Genomic DNA, 14,862 nt, shown 5'->3' with positions numbered 1-14,862 from the left:
CCAAGCAGGGTTTTGCTTTAGCTCTTGTCTCTTTTTCAAACTTTTGCCAGATTTCTGCATAGCTCAGCCTCTCATCTGCTTCCAGTCCTCAGACTGAAACTGATACCACCTCTAGGAAGCCTATTTGAAACTGCAACACTCCATCCTCGGCACTTCCCACCACCTTCCTTCTTTTCCTTTCTCCTGAGCACTTTCTTCTTCTTCTTCTTCTTCTTAATGTTTGCATATTTATTTTGAGAGAGAGAGAGAGAGAGAGAATCCCTAGCAGTCTCGGCACTGTCAGCAAAGAGCCCAAACGGGGCCCCACCCACAAACCGAGAGATCAAGACCTGAGCCAGAATCAAGGGTCGGATGCTTACCTGACTGAGCCACCCAGGTGTCCCTCTCCTAAGCACTTTTTGTTTTTAATTTTTTTATGTTTATTTTTTTTTTAAATTTTTAATGTTTTATTTATTTCTGAGAGAGAGAGAGACAGCGTGAGCAGGGGAGGGTCAGAGAGAGATGGAGACAGAGAACCTGAAACAGGCTCCAGGCTCTGAGGTAGCTGTCAGCACAGAGCCCGACATGGGGCTTCAACCCACGAACCGTGAGATCATGACCTGAGCCGAAGTCAATGCTTAACCGACAGAGCCACCCAGGCGCCCAGAGCTCTCCTCAGCACTTTCTAGCATGCTGTATGATCGACTTACTGATTGTGTTTATTTGTCTTTTTCTAGAATGCAACCTTCACAAAGCCAGAGGCTTTGTTATTGTTTTCCCTGCTTGCATCCCAAGCCCACAGAGCCGGACAATAAATATTTGATGAATGAATTCTTACAACCATGCTGGAAGGTGGGTCCTATTCTCCCTCATTTTATAGCTGCACCTACCAAGGTTCAGGGGAGAGAGGTGCCGTGTCTGAGATCACACAGCAAAACACACAGCAGTGAGAGTTCATGGCCTGTCCTCACAAAGGAGCCTCCCATCTCCCAGGAAGACAGACAGACCGACCAAGGTTTGATTTCTGTCCCTGCCTTTCCTGGTAAGTCTTTACCTTCCTGGCTAAGTCTCTTCCCTCTCAGACTCTCCTAGGTGGGAGGACTTAGCCAGGTCCTGAATGGGGAGCATGGCTTGTGCGAAGGTGTCAGGGGACCAGAGCCCTCCGCCGCCCTCCCTCCCCCTGGGCCTAGGCGCACCTTGACCTGGGCATAGAAGCTGCCGAGGCTGCAGCAGACACGGCACTCGAGCATGGCATCGTCGTTGTTGTGGGCATAGCGCAGGGCCTTCTCGAAGCTCTCCAGGGCCTTCTGGAAGAGGCTGAGGCCCAGGAAGGCATTGCCCATGCTCAGGCTGACCTGGCCTCCAAGCTGGGCGCCGGCCCTGGTGCCAGGCAGGCCGAGGCAGGTCTTGCAGTAGGAGACGGTCTTGTGAAACTCACACAGCTTCTCGTTGCTGCGCGCCAGGTTCAGGTAGCTTTCCAGAAGGAAGTCAGCATCCTCCAGCTCCCGGGCGGTGTCGATCTGCACCACAGCGAACTGCCAGGAGGGTGGGGGCAGGTGCCATCAGCCTGGACCCTGAGCCTCCGACTCAGACCTCCTCCCTGCCTCGCGGCCAAGGCCTGGGGACCCAGAGCTTCCAGCCCGGCCTCAGGTGAGCTCTCTGCTCCCTAGCCATAGGCAAGAAGGGTCAGCCCTGGGACCAAACTCAGATCCTTAGCTTTCTGCCTTTCAGCCCCAGGCTACATGGGCCGCCCACCCCCAGCCTAAACCTGTGGCTCCACGACCCTCCCGGGTTCCAACTCAGAATCCCAAAGGGGGAAGGCTGGAACCTAGCCTCCCAGACCTGGCCTACAGATCCCCTAACCCTGAAGCTAAGAAGCTCAGTCTCAGTGTCAGACACCCAAATTCAAGGCCACAGGGCCTTAGATGGGACTCAGAGCCCCCGCGGGGGCCGTGCTGCTAGGCTTCGGGACACAGGGGAGTCTGAGGAGGCGGGAGGGTCCGAACCCCGGGGGGAGGGGGCATAGCCAGCCCAGGCCCACCTTCAGCATCTCCTTGTAGCGGCCCATCTCCGAGTGCGCCGTGACCAGGCAGCCCAGCACGCGGAAGCGCCCCACGAGGTCCGCGCTCTTCTCCAGCACCTTCGTCCACACGTGCAGCGCCTTCTCTGTCTGGTTGGACTGGTACAGCTGGAGCCCCTTCTCGATCTGCTGCTTCGTCTGGTCCTGCCCCATCCTTCCAGAGCCCAGGCACACGGAGAGACCCTGGCGGCTGCAGGTTTCTAGGCACTCATGGCGGAGACTACGGTGCCAGCTGCCCGCGGAGCCCCAGGCAGGGGAGCAGCACCGGGCAGGAGCCGAGCAGGGCCTGGGTGGAGAGCAGGCGCCACCCTGGGAACAAAGCTGCTGCGGCCCCTGATCGCAGCTGTCCCTGCCAGTTGGGGCCACGTGGCCGCTGAGGAATGTCAGCCACAATGTCACGCGGGCCTCTGCTGTACTCACCGCAGGCTGGGAGCTGGGTTCCCAGGGATGCGGGCACCCTGCTCCCTGGCCACCCCCGTGGGTGTCTCTACAGCACCTCTGACACTGGCCCCAACTCCCCTCCCCTGGCCAGGGAGCTGCCTCCAGGGATGGGCTGAGGGCTGGGAGGAAGCAGGGATGACCCGAGGCGGGTGGCCAGCTCTGAACCCTGCCTCTCCCCATCGCAACCTTCCCCCTAGACCCACCCTCCCCCAGGATTTGTTTTTGTGATCCGCGGGCACTGCACCGAGGTCTCTGATCCATGCGTGCGCCCACACCCTTCCCAACATCCGGTCCTTCCTCACGGCATGACCTAAGCCATGGCAGTCACCTCTCTTCACCTCTCGGAGCCTCAGCTTCCTCATGTCAAATGAGGATAATAATAGGCTAAACCTTAACTCACAGGGTTGTTAGGAGGCAGCACAGGGTAGCGGGGAACAGCGTGGACACTGGAGCCGGGCTGATTCTGCCACTTATTAGCTGTGTGGACTGTGTGGCTTTGGGCAGGAGAATCCTGTCATCCACCTCAGTGGATAGAAGAGCAAGAGTTTATCCCGAGCCGTGGCCATCTGCTCCATGGCACACTACCTGCCAGGGACAGGAGGTGACCCTTGAACATTTAAAAAGTGTCCCAATTCCAATCCCCATCTCCGTTTGGAAGGGTTCCTAATAATGTAATTTAGTGCCAGACAGTGTGGAGAAGGGCAACATCTTTTTAAAAATTTATTTTATTTTTGTATTTTGAGAGAGAGAGAAAGCATGCAAAGGGGGAGAGGGGTGGGGGGGGAGGGAGAGAGAGAGAGAGAGGGAGGGGGGGAGAGAGGGAGAGAATCTTAAGCAGGCTCCACGCTCAGCACAGAGCCCGATGTGGGGCTTGATCCCACAACCCTGGGATCATGACCTGAGCAGAAACCAAGAGTCAGACACTCAACCAACTGAGCCACCCAGGTGCCCCCCCTTTTTTTTAATTCAAAATTTAAAATTTTGAATATTAGTTTACTTAAAGTTCTTGGAGAGAGAGAGAATATAAGTGGTAGAGGGAGAGAGAGAATCCCAAGCAGGCTCCATGCCCAGTGTGGGGCCCAACACAGGGCTTGACCCCAGGACCCTGAGCCACAACCCAAGCTGAAACCAAGAGTCAGACGTTCAACCAGCCTGCGCCACCCAGGCACCTTACACAGACATCTATTTAGAGAGCATAGCATCTTAAGTAGAGAGCAGACACTTGAAATATTGGGGCTCCTGGTGTTGAGGCACCCTGGTAACAGGGCCCCGCCAACGCCACCAGCCTGTCTCCCCCAGTATTTCTTTTTTCTTTGCACACCAGGCTCTTTCTTGCCCCAGGGCAAAGTTCCTTCTTTCAGAATGGAGAGTTTCTAGTATATTCACAGGTTTGGGCATTGATCACCACATGAACATTTTCACCACGTCAAGAAGAACACCCATGCCGGTGAGAAGTCACTCCATTCCCATTATAGCTGAACTGGTGCCTTCCCGGATTCATATGTTGAAGTCTTAACCCCTAGATGGGATGTACTTAGAGACATCATCTTTAAAGAGGTGAAATGAGGTCATTCAGGAAGGCCCTTACTATGACTAGTGTCCTAAGAAAGAGATCAAGACACATACACCGTAAGACCAATGAGGACACAGGAAAAAGACAGCCATCTACAAGCCAAGGAGAGAAGCCTCAGGAGGAATCCACCCTTTCAAGCCCTGATCTCTAATTTCTGGGTTCTAGAACTTTCAGAAAATAAATTCCTATCGTTTAAGCCACTCAGTCTACGGCACTTTGTTATGGTGGCTTTAGCAAATTACTACACCCCACAATCACTATCTACTTTCTTTTTAAAAATTTTTTTATTATTTTTTATTTTTTAAAGTTTACTTAGTTTTTTGATTAGAATTTCTTTAATGTTTATTTATTTTTGAGAGAGGGATAGAGAGAGAGAGAGAGTGCAAGCAGGGGAGGGGCAGAAAGAGAGGGAAACACAGAATCTGAAGCAGGCTCCAGGCTCTGAGCTGTCAGCACAGAGCCTAATGTGGGGCTCAAACCAATGAAATATGAGATCATGACCTGAGCCAAAGTTGGATGCTCAACTGACTGAGCTACCCAGGCGCCTTAAGTTTATTTAGTTTTGAGAGAGAGAGAAAAAGAGAGAAAGAGAAACAGAGAGAGAGAGAGCAAGCAGGGGAGGGTCAGGGAGGGGGAGAGAGAATCCCAAGCAGGCTCCACACTGTGAGTGCAGAGCCTGATTCAAGGCTTGAACCCACAAACCGTGAGATCATGACCTGAGCTGAAACCAAGAGTCGGATTCTTAACTGACTGAGCCACCCAGGTGTCCCCACTACTTTCTATGGAATTGTCTATTCTGGACATTTCATATAAATGCAGTAATATGTGGCCTTTTGTGACTGGCTTCTTTCACTTAGCATCATGTTTTCAAGATTCATCCACATGTACTTCATTTCTTTTTATAGCTGAATAGTATCCATTGGATAGATATACCGTTTTATTTAGCCATTCAATGGTTGATGGACATTCGGGGATTGTTTCACTTTTGGACTGTAAAAAAATAACCAAGCTATAAACATTCATGGACAAATCTTCATATTTTCTATTTAAAAATTTTTAAAAGTTTATTCTGAGAGAGACAGACAGCGGCGGGGCGGGGTAGAGAGAAAATCCCAAGCAGGATCCACACTGTCAGCGCAGAGCCCAATGTAGGGCTTGAACTCATGAACCATGAGATTGTGACCTGGGCTGAAATCAATATTCAGACACTTGGGTGCCTGGGTGGCTCAGTCAGTTAAGTGTTTGACTTCAGCCTAAGTCATGATGCAGCCATTCCCAAGTTCAAGCCCCGTATTGGGCTCTGTGCTGATTAGCTCAGAGCCTGGAGCCTGTTTCAGATTCTGTGTCTCTCTCTCTGTCCCTCCCCCATGTGTTCTCTGTCTCTGTCTCTCTCTCTCAAACATAAACATTAAAAAAAAAAAAAAGAGTTGGATGCTTAACTGAGACACCAAGGTACCCCCATATTTTCATGTTTTGTGGTGCTCAACTTCTGAGGAACTGGCAACCTGTTTACCCCAGGGCCTCTTGATTCCTTTCTTCCTCCTTACCCCAACATTCTGCCTAGTGGCATTCTAGTTAGGGTGAATCAGCTTATTATACTCTCATGGAGAATTACATTCCATTCTGATACAAGACTTATCTCTATAATTTTATAGTCACCAATAAGGTTGTTTGCTTAACATCTGTTTCCCTACTCAGATGCGTGGGCAGAGACGCTGTCTCATCCACCACTGACTATCTCCAGAGCAAGGCCAGGCACACGGGGGTCACTCAATAAACACGTTGAATGAATGAATGGGAAAAGGTGGAGGAACAAAAGTCTAATTTTGAAATTCAAAGCAACTGCTGCAGACTTCACAGTCAATCTGCCATGTCCTGCCTCAGCCTGGGGAAACTGAGGCACGGGCGGAGATGGCTTCCCGTTTACTGTGAGCCACGTGGGTCCAGAGAGGAGCAATCTGGAGCAGGAGGGCTCATAGCCAGTTCAGGAGTCCATGCCAGAGGGTCACAGCTCAGACACAGAGGGGACGCAGAAATAAGACCCATGGGACTAGGCAAGGCCATGGAGACTCCCCAGGGGGAAGTGTTCTTCAATCACCACCATAGGAAGCTGGGAAAGGGGGAGAGAGGGAGTTTTGGTGGGTAGCCAGGGAGCCACTTGCACAAGAGAGTTGGCTGGGATCTTCCTCTCATCTGGAAAGTTGGGGGTCTTGGTGAAAGTTAACCTCCAGAGGGGAAGGACACTGGGCCCACAGGGAAAGTGCTGAAGACCTACCACATTCACTCTGGCTCAAAAGTCTAGACCTGAATTCACCTCGGTCTTTGGCAGGAAGGAAAGGACATGGACAGCCTATATCTGTGCCCCAAAGGAGTCTGGGTACCTTCTGGGTACCTGGGAACTCAAATGATCTCAGAACTTGAAAACTGGGCAGAAGATTCCCTTTGCCCCACAGTCAGCCCTTTACTGACCATTGTGCACAGTTATGTCAAGGTCATGCTCCTTTGAATTTTTTTAATTTTTTAAATTTATTTCTGAGAGAGAGAAAGAGAGACAGACAGCGCGAACAGGGGAGGGTAAGAGAGAGAGAGGGAGACACAGAATCCGAAACAGGCTCCGGAGAGCCCGACGCGGGGCTCGAACCCACAAACCACGAGATCATGACCTGAGCTGAAGTCGGACGCTTAACCGACTGAGCCACCCAGGCGCCCCTAGGTCATGCTCCTTTAGGGCAAAGGCGGTCGTCTGTCTTTGTACCCCTAGCACCTGCACAGCCCCTAGCAAAGTGAGAGACCAACAGAAGAATGAAACTAAAATTTTCTGAGCTAAATATTTCTTCCAGGTTACAGATGAGAAACCTGAGAGGCACTGAGAGCTGAGAGGTAATCTGACCTGCCCAAGACCACACAGACTACAGACAGAGCAGGGACTAGATCTGAGCAGTGTGACTCTAGGGGTCCCTCCCTGAACCATGATACTGTCTCAGGAAGGAGGAGGGAGAGGGGAAAAAAGTAAAGGGGAATCGGACACCTGTTTTCAGAAATCACAACAAGCTCTCTGGTCTCCGGTCTTAGCTGAGGCTCTGGTCAGGGTGGAGAAAGAAATGTATACAAAGGCGGCTCAGGAGAGGGTCAAGAGTCAAGCCTTGCTCACCAATGCTGGCAGTGAAGGCAGACAATGGCCCCTGGAAGTCGAAAGGACAGATTGAAATGGTCTTTTGGGGGCCACTTAACCTCGCAGGGTGGTGCGACACAGGGGCACGGAGGCTTCAACCAAGTGCCTTCTGCGTCAGGTACGAGCTACGTGCCTCACGTGCTAGCCCCCAGCTTTATAATCAAAAGAAGGATATGGGCCGCCTGGGTGGCTGAGTCAGTTAAGCTTCTGACCCGCTCAGGTCATGATCTCGCGGTTCATGAGTTCAAGCCCCGCCTCGGGCTCTGTGCTGACAGCTCAGAGCCTGGAACCTGCTTTGGATCCTGTGTCTCCTTCTCTCTCTGGCCCTCCCCCATTCACACCCTGTCTCTGTCTCTCAAAAATAAATAAACATTAAAAAAAAATGCAGAATATTAAGTCTGGGGCTGAAGCAGGGGTCTCGACGTGGCAGGCAAAATGCTGAAGACCTTGGAGTGGTTGGCTATCCTTGTTAGCTGGGAGATTTCATACAAAACTCAGTATGTCCTGCTTCATCTGGAGACCAGAAGCTCAAACAATCTCGGTCCTGGGATTCTGCAGGTCAGCCAGTCAGGTGAGGGGACCAAGAATGTCTCTTTCACCCACAGCCCCCACCTGGCTCCCACTGTTGTTGCCTTGACCCTGAGGCCGGGTGTCATCTGTCATCTTAGGTCAGCCACCCTTCACTCACTTGCATTGCCTGCCCGGAAGCATGACAAATGTAACCGGAGGGGAAAGTCCCAGGCCCCGTCTGCCTGGATTTGTGCAATCCTTGGGCAGTTCCTCCCTCTCGACAAATTCCTTTTCCTGGTTGTACATGGGGTATCACCTCTCTGGTAAGGTTTCTATGAAAACCAAATGAAACCGAGTCACTCAACTAACACCCCTATAATGGGCCTACTGGACCTTCCTGGAATTGGCTTTGAGTGTTTATAATCGTGGAAAAACTAGAAATAATCTATGTCCAGTAGGAAAGTGGTGAAGAAACCATGAAATGCTATGTAGCCTCTAAAACGGAAAGTTGTACATCGCGGAGTACATACCGAGATGGAAGGGTGCCCGTGACATAGTGAATGAAAAACTGCATGCTGCAGAACATTCTGTACATTATGGCACGATCTCATTTTTATTAACAAAAATTATATATGTACATATTTTTTGTATAGAGAGAGAAAAATTCTGGAAGCATACTTACCCCATCTGTTTAACAGTTATCAATGGGCTGTGGGATGGGGAAACGCTCACTTCTAACTTTTATATACTCAGGGTTTTTAGCAAGTTGAACGTTGTTTGCCAGGGGCGGCCCTGCGCCAATCTCTCAGCTTCCCAGCTCTGCTGGGTGGGCGTCTTCACTTCCATTTGGCACATGAGGACCGTGAGGCTGAGAGAATCACGTCACTTATTTGCCCGAGGTCCCAGGACTAGTGGTGTAGCCAGATTAAGAGACTCCTGAACAAATCTTTTATTTCTGAGAGAGAGACCGTGTGAGCAGGGGAGGGTCAGAGAGAGAGGGAGGCACAGAATCCGAAGCAGGCTCCTGGCTCTGAGCTGGCTGTCGGCAGAGCCCGATGTGGGGCTCAAACCCACAAACTGTGAGATCATGACCTGAGCTGAAGTCGATGCTTAACCCAACTGAGCCACCCAGGTGCCCCTTCCCACCATACTCTAAAGCCTCTTTTATATAACTATTTAGTGTTTTGCATTAAAATAAAAAAAAAAACCTCGAACCTAAAATGATTTAAAGAAATTAAAAAAAATTTTTTTGGAGGTTTATTTTTGAGAGAGACAGAGAGAGAGAGTGTGTGAGCAGGGGAGGAGCAGAGAGAGGGAGACAGAATCCAAAGCAAGCTCCAGGCTCTGAGCTGTCAGCACAGAGCCTGATGCGGTGCTCGAACCCATGAACCATGAGAGATCATGACCTGAAGTTGGATGCTTAACTGACTGAGCCACCCAGGCGCCCTCCTCCCCAATTTCGTTTTTTAATGTTTATTTCTGAGAGACAGAGTGTGAGTGGGGGAGGGGCAGAGAGAGGGGGAGACACAGAATCTGAAACAGGCTCCAGGCTCTGAGCTGTCGGCACAAAACTCGGCGCGGGGTTCAAACTCACAATCTGTGAGATCATGATCTGAGCTGAACTCGGTCGCTTAACTGATGGAGCCATCCAGGTGCCCCTAAAATGATTTTTTAAAAAGGTCATGGTGGGGGCACCTGGGTGCCTCAGTCGGTTGAGTGCCCAGCTGCGGCTCAGGTCATGATCTTGTGGTTTGTGAGTTCCAGCCTCGCATTGGGCTCACTGCTGTCAGTGCAGAGCCTACTTTGGATTCTCTGTTCCCCTTTCTCTGCCCGTCCACTGCTTGTGCTCTCCCCAAAATAAATTAGTAGTTTTTAAAAATTAAAAAAATTTGAAAGGTCATTGTGTCATGTAAGCCTCAGGCTCTGGGCACATTCCACTTTAAGGACGACTGGGTCGGGGACACTCTCAAGGCTGGAGGACCGCAGGTAGGAACCCCTCTCTTGGAGTTCCCAGACGGCCACAGGGGCCCTCCAGCAGCAGAGGGCCAAGCAGCTGCTGGTACCAACTTCCTTGTGTGCCAGGGCCACCCCTGGGGCCTGCCTTGGAGGTTGTATTAGCAGGATCCCTGTAAAATGGCTCAAAGGGACTTGGCTGTCGTTTGTTTCAAGGCCACTGAGGGCCTACAAAGAGCTCGGGATCTGGCTGGTAGCTAGCCATCTATAAACAAGGTATGAGAGGAAAAGATTCCCTTTCTTTTGGAGTGCGTGGAAATTTCGAAATCAAACTCTAATGTAATTGAGGGCAGGGGGAGCGTTATCAGGAAGCTCTTAAGCAAAATCAACTATCATCTTTTGATATCTGTTCATTTATTCATTAAATGTTTCTTGATTTACCTATTAACCTACCAGCCCTTGCGGCTCCAAGGAGCTACTGAGCCACCCAGGTGCCCCTTGAGGTAGAATTTAAACCAGGGCCCACCATAGACCCTCCCAAAGGAATATGCTCTACAGAGTTCAGAGTCAGGCTGACCAAATGTTTGTTTATTATTGCGCACACACGAGGGGGTGGAGGGGCGGAGAGAGAGGGAGACACAGAATCCGAAGCAGACTCCATGCTCTGAGCTGGCAGCACAGAGCATGACGCGGGGCTCAAACCCATGAATGTGAGATCATGACCTGAGTCGAAGTTGGGATGCTTCACCAACTAAGACACCCACGCGCCCTGGGAGTTGTCTGTCTTCTTAAAAGCAAAGTGATGTTGGGGCGCTGGGTGGCTCAGTCGGGGAAGCGTCGGACTCTTGACTTGGGCTCAGGTCACGATCTCAGTTTGAGTTTGAGCCCCGCACTGGGCTCCATGCTGACAACGCAGAGCCTGCTTGGCATTCTTTCCCGCCCCTCCCTACCCATCCCTGGCTCAAGCTCGCACTCTCTCTCCAAATAAGCAAACTTAAAAGTAAAATAAATACAAGCAAAAGTAACATCTAGAACAGTCCTGACCACTGTACCTAACTGCCACGATGGAAATGTTCCAGGTCCCTCCGCTGTCTAACACAGAAGCCACTGGTCACATGTAGCTTCCGTGGCTAGTGAGTACTCGAACTGGACAGCGCAGATAGGCCCAGAAGACAGCCAGCTTCAGGGGGAGGCAGCCGGTGCGGCAGGCGACAAGGGGAGCCAGGAGAGGTGGAAGCGACAGGGGCCGCAGACACGTGGCTGCACTGTGTGCAGAGCAGTTCAGAAGGACCAGGAATGGCAGAGGCAGGTGGCACACGCCTAATGCTGAGTTGCTTTTGAGCAGGGAGGCCAGAACGGCCTCGGGAGACGGCCTAAGTGAAAGCCAGACACAGAGGCACGTACTCTACGACTGCGTTTGTAGGGCACATCCCGAACAGGCAACTCTATAGTGCAGAAAGATTATGTGGCTGCCAGGGGCTGGGAACGAGGAGGAGGTGAGAAGGGGAGGGACTGCTAGGGAGTGTGGGGTTTCTTTTGGGGTGAGATGAAAATGTTCTAAAATTAGGCTGTGGTGATGGCTGCACAGCACTAAGATCCAGGGACCTGTCCAGTCTAAATGGGTGAACTGCAGAGTATGTGAATTCTATCTCCATCAAGCTGTTTAAAAATACCAAAACCTCAGGAGGCCTCAGGTCAGTGGGGACCCCTCGGGGGTGGAGGGGGTGTCGGTGAGGATGCAGGCAGGGCTAAAGCCCTGGAGCCTTGGCTACGGGAGTATCAGGACGGCTGGCTCTTCTCCGTTGAACTGTGTTCCATTTCTCCTCCCAAGACTCTGAGTTGGATTTAAAAAAGAAGAGCTGTCCCTGGAGCTGAAGCCTTTACTGGGAAAGAGAAAGTCAATGTACGCAAAAGAGATTAAATACCAGATGGTGGGGGTTGGAAAGGGTTCCTGAGAGAGAAGCAAAATGCTGGAGAAAGGCAGAAGGTGCAAGAAAAAGCCATCTCTGATCCCTCCTGGAAGGGCAATGCCATCAGACATGAGTGTGACATTCCCAGAGGTGAAGTCCCAAACCTGGTCTCATTTCCTTCCCGATGCCTTTCTTCAGCAGGGGCTGAGACGCGCAGGTGAGCACACGAGGCGAAGGGCCTGGGAGCCTCGGGACAGCGTGCTGGCCGAGAAAGCCGGAGCAGAGGCTGCCTCTGCGGTGAGCTGGCAACCAGGAGCGTGCCAACACCTGGGTGCTGAGGGTTCTATTCAAAAATAAAAGGTGACTACATGTGGGTTTTAAAAACGAATACAGTTTAATTAAGATACAGCTATATGATTATAAAAGTGCANGGCGGGGGGTGGGGGGGGGGTGGAGGCACAGAGAGAAGGACAGAGAGTCCCAAGCAGGCTCCCTGCTGTCAGTGTGGAGCGCGACACAGGGCTCGATCCCATGAACCGTGCGATCATGATCTAAGCTGAAACCAAAAGTTGAACGCTTAACTGACTGAGCCACCCAGGGGTCCCATGCCTGAAGTTCTTTAAAGGTTAAAAATAGTACTTTTGGGGGGCACCTGGGGAGCTTAGTCGGCTAAGTGTCCAACTTCAGCTCAGGTCGTGATCTCAAGGTTTGTGAGTTTGAGCCCCGCATCAAGCTCTCTGCTGTCAGGGCGGAAGTCACTCTCTCTGACCCTCCCTTGCTCACACTCCCACTCTAAAATTAAACATTAAAAAAAGGGGCACCTGGATGGCTCGGTTAAGCATCCAACCTTGGCTCAGGTCATGATCTCATGGTTTGTGGGTTCCAGCCCCACATCAGGTTTTCTGCCATCAGCGCAGAGCCTGATTCTCTGTCCCTGTCTGTCTGCCCCTCCCCCACTCGTGTGTGTGTGCTCGAGCTCTCTCAAAAATGAATAACGATTAAAAGTGTAAAAGGTAAAAAAAATACTTTTGACATATTCTTTTTTTGTAATTTTCAAGAGAAACAACAGTCTAATAAGCACGATATTAAATTGAAAGATGTAAGCTGTATTTCACGTTCTATTTTTATATCGAGTTCTATCTCAGGAGAACAAGAGTCCTAAGGCAAAAACTTAAAAAGACAAGATCTGCCACCTTGATCTTGAGTGACAGAAAAATCTGACCTAGATGGGAGAGAACTTCAGGTTCAATCACCCTCTCATTACAGAGGAAACCAGTCGGGAAGGGAGTCCTCAAAGAAAGCCCCTGACTCTATCTTGGCCCCATTTCCCAAAGTGTGAAATGTCCTCTGTGAGAAGACATACATGTATTGGTTATGTAGTTTAATGTGTATTTAAACACATAATGTACATTAAAAACATAATTAAAATATCAAACTTGTGACTTCATAAATATTAATGGTCAAAATGAGGTGAAGTCGAAAAAGGTGCCTTTCAGATGGACTTAAAAACACCAGGTGGTGATGGCTGCACAAGACTGTAAATGTGCTGAGTGCCACTGGATTATCTACTTATGAATGGTTTAAGAACATTTGGGGTTTTATATATATATATATATTTCACCACAAATCAAAAAGAATTAGGTAAAGAACAGTTGTGGCAGGACTGACGCAGGAAGTACTCCAGTCCTCACAGGGAGCAGCGCCTCGTCATGCGTGCTGGTTTCTATCTGGGAGCAAATCCCTTCTATACCAAGATGGCTGCTCTAAGGTGGGGAGTGGAGCGGGGCGGTGGAGGGGGGGGCAGCTGCACGGATTCACCACCTGAGGGAGCCACGAGAGTTGTAGGCCCCCAGTTCCCTCCACTAGAGCCTAGGGGACAGTGTGCAAGCAAGTGTGAGGAGAAGGCACGGCTTAACTAAAGGAACAATTACTTGCTCTTCTGGAGTGACTGCTCCTCAGTAGTGGTTAAGAGAAAGGGCTTGGGAGGTGGGCAGACCCGATTTGATTCTCAGTGCACACCACCTTCTAGTAGACAACCCAATCTTTTTATTGAACCTTTTTTAATGTTTGTTTATTCTTGAGAGAAAGAGCAGGCATGCGCTTTCCCAGGCAAGCGGGGAAGGGGCAGAGAGAGAGGGAGACAAAGGATCCTAAGCAGGCTCCACGCTGACAGCAGAGAGGCTGATGGGGGCTCCAACTCACAAACTCTGAGATCATGCCCTGAGCTGAAGTCCGAAGCTTAACAGACGAAGACACCCAGGCGCCCCGACCCAATGTCTTTTAACCTCAGTTTACTCATCTACAAAATGAGGATGGAAACAGTAGCTTCCTCCCAGGGATGTTATAAAGATTGGAACGTATAACATGTACCAAGTGTTTCCCACAGCACTTGGACTGTGGTAAACAGTCAGTGAAGTTAGCTAGGATAACTACGGCAGAGTAATAGAGTTCCCACTTTTTTTTAATAAAATTTTTTTAACGTTAATTTATTTTTGAGACACAGAGCATGAGCAGGGGAGGGGCAGAGAGAGAGGGAGACACAGAATCCGAAGCAGGCTCCAGGCTCTGAGCCGTCAGCCCAGAGCCTGACGCGGGGGGCTCGAACGCACGAACCGCAAGATCATGACTCGAGCTGAAGCCGGCCGCCCAACAGACTGAGCCACCGCGGCGCCCCCCCGAGTTTCCACTTTTAAACTTATTTTTAATGAACACAAATGAGGAAGCACTATTCCCAAGTTTACGTATATCTAGAGCTCGCTCTTCATCAAACATTTCGTGGGCTAGTATTCAGTGTAACTCCCACTGAGAAATGCTCCTCCAGACACAGCCCACACAGGGGGACTCTGCTGAGGCCGAGGCCTCTAGACTCCCAGCCCAGGGCCGAGCCTGCAGCTCTTGGATCTGCAGGAGGCCTAGCTGTAGAGTCTCAGAGAGTGATCTAGAATTACTGAGTAGTAAACTCAAGGAATCCTAGAAATGCCCTTCTGTGACCTTGTCCTGAGGTCAGCATGAAGGGGAAAGGGGCTGACCCACTTTGTGGTGGAGCATTAAAGGGCCAGACGGGAAGGGTGCCCTGCTCTGGGGCTCCGTGCGGGTCGGCCGCCTCCCTGGTGCACAGGACTCCACAGGCCAGAGAGGGGATCTGCACTCACTGGTCTGGCCAATTCTGCAGTGTGGCAGCCACTACTAGAAACAGAAGAAGCCAAAGAATGAAGGTTTCCAAAAAAGTTTGAAGGTGCTCCTG

The 14,862-nt window shown here is 50.7% G+C and overlaps 1 protein-coding gene across 3 annotated transcripts in view; it reads right to left on the bottom strand.

The window, feature by feature from the left end:
• RAPSN (receptor associated protein of the synapse) overlaps positions 1–2,420 on the bottom strand; it is an 11,155-nt gene extending 8,735 nt beyond the window's left edge. For all 3 annotated transcript variants that reach the window (XM_077767291.1, XM_077767293.1, XM_077767292.1), the window contains exons 1-2: positions 2,021–2,420; positions 1,176–1,514 (exon numbers count right to left, since the gene is read on the bottom strand). In XM_077767291.1, coding sequence (XP_077623417.1) covers positions 1,176–1,514; positions 2,021–2,212 — 531 coding nt within the window. In that variant the 5' untranslated portion in view covers positions 2,213–2,420. The remainder of the gene's footprint in view (positions 1–1,175; positions 1,515–2,020) is intronic.
• Between the last annotated feature and the right edge of the window lie 12,442 nt (positions 2,421–14,862).

This window comes from Crocuta crocuta, unplaced genomic scaffold, assembly GCF_008692635.1.
Source record: "Crocuta crocuta isolate KB4526 unplaced genomic scaffold, BGI_CrCroc_1.0 scaffold330, whole genome shotgun sequence".
Classification (NCBI taxonomy): Eukaryota; Metazoa; Chordata; class Mammalia; order Carnivora; family Hyaenidae; genus Crocuta; species Crocuta crocuta.
Note: the sequence above shows the minus strand (reverse complement) of the source record. Positions and strands in the feature narration are given on the sequence as shown.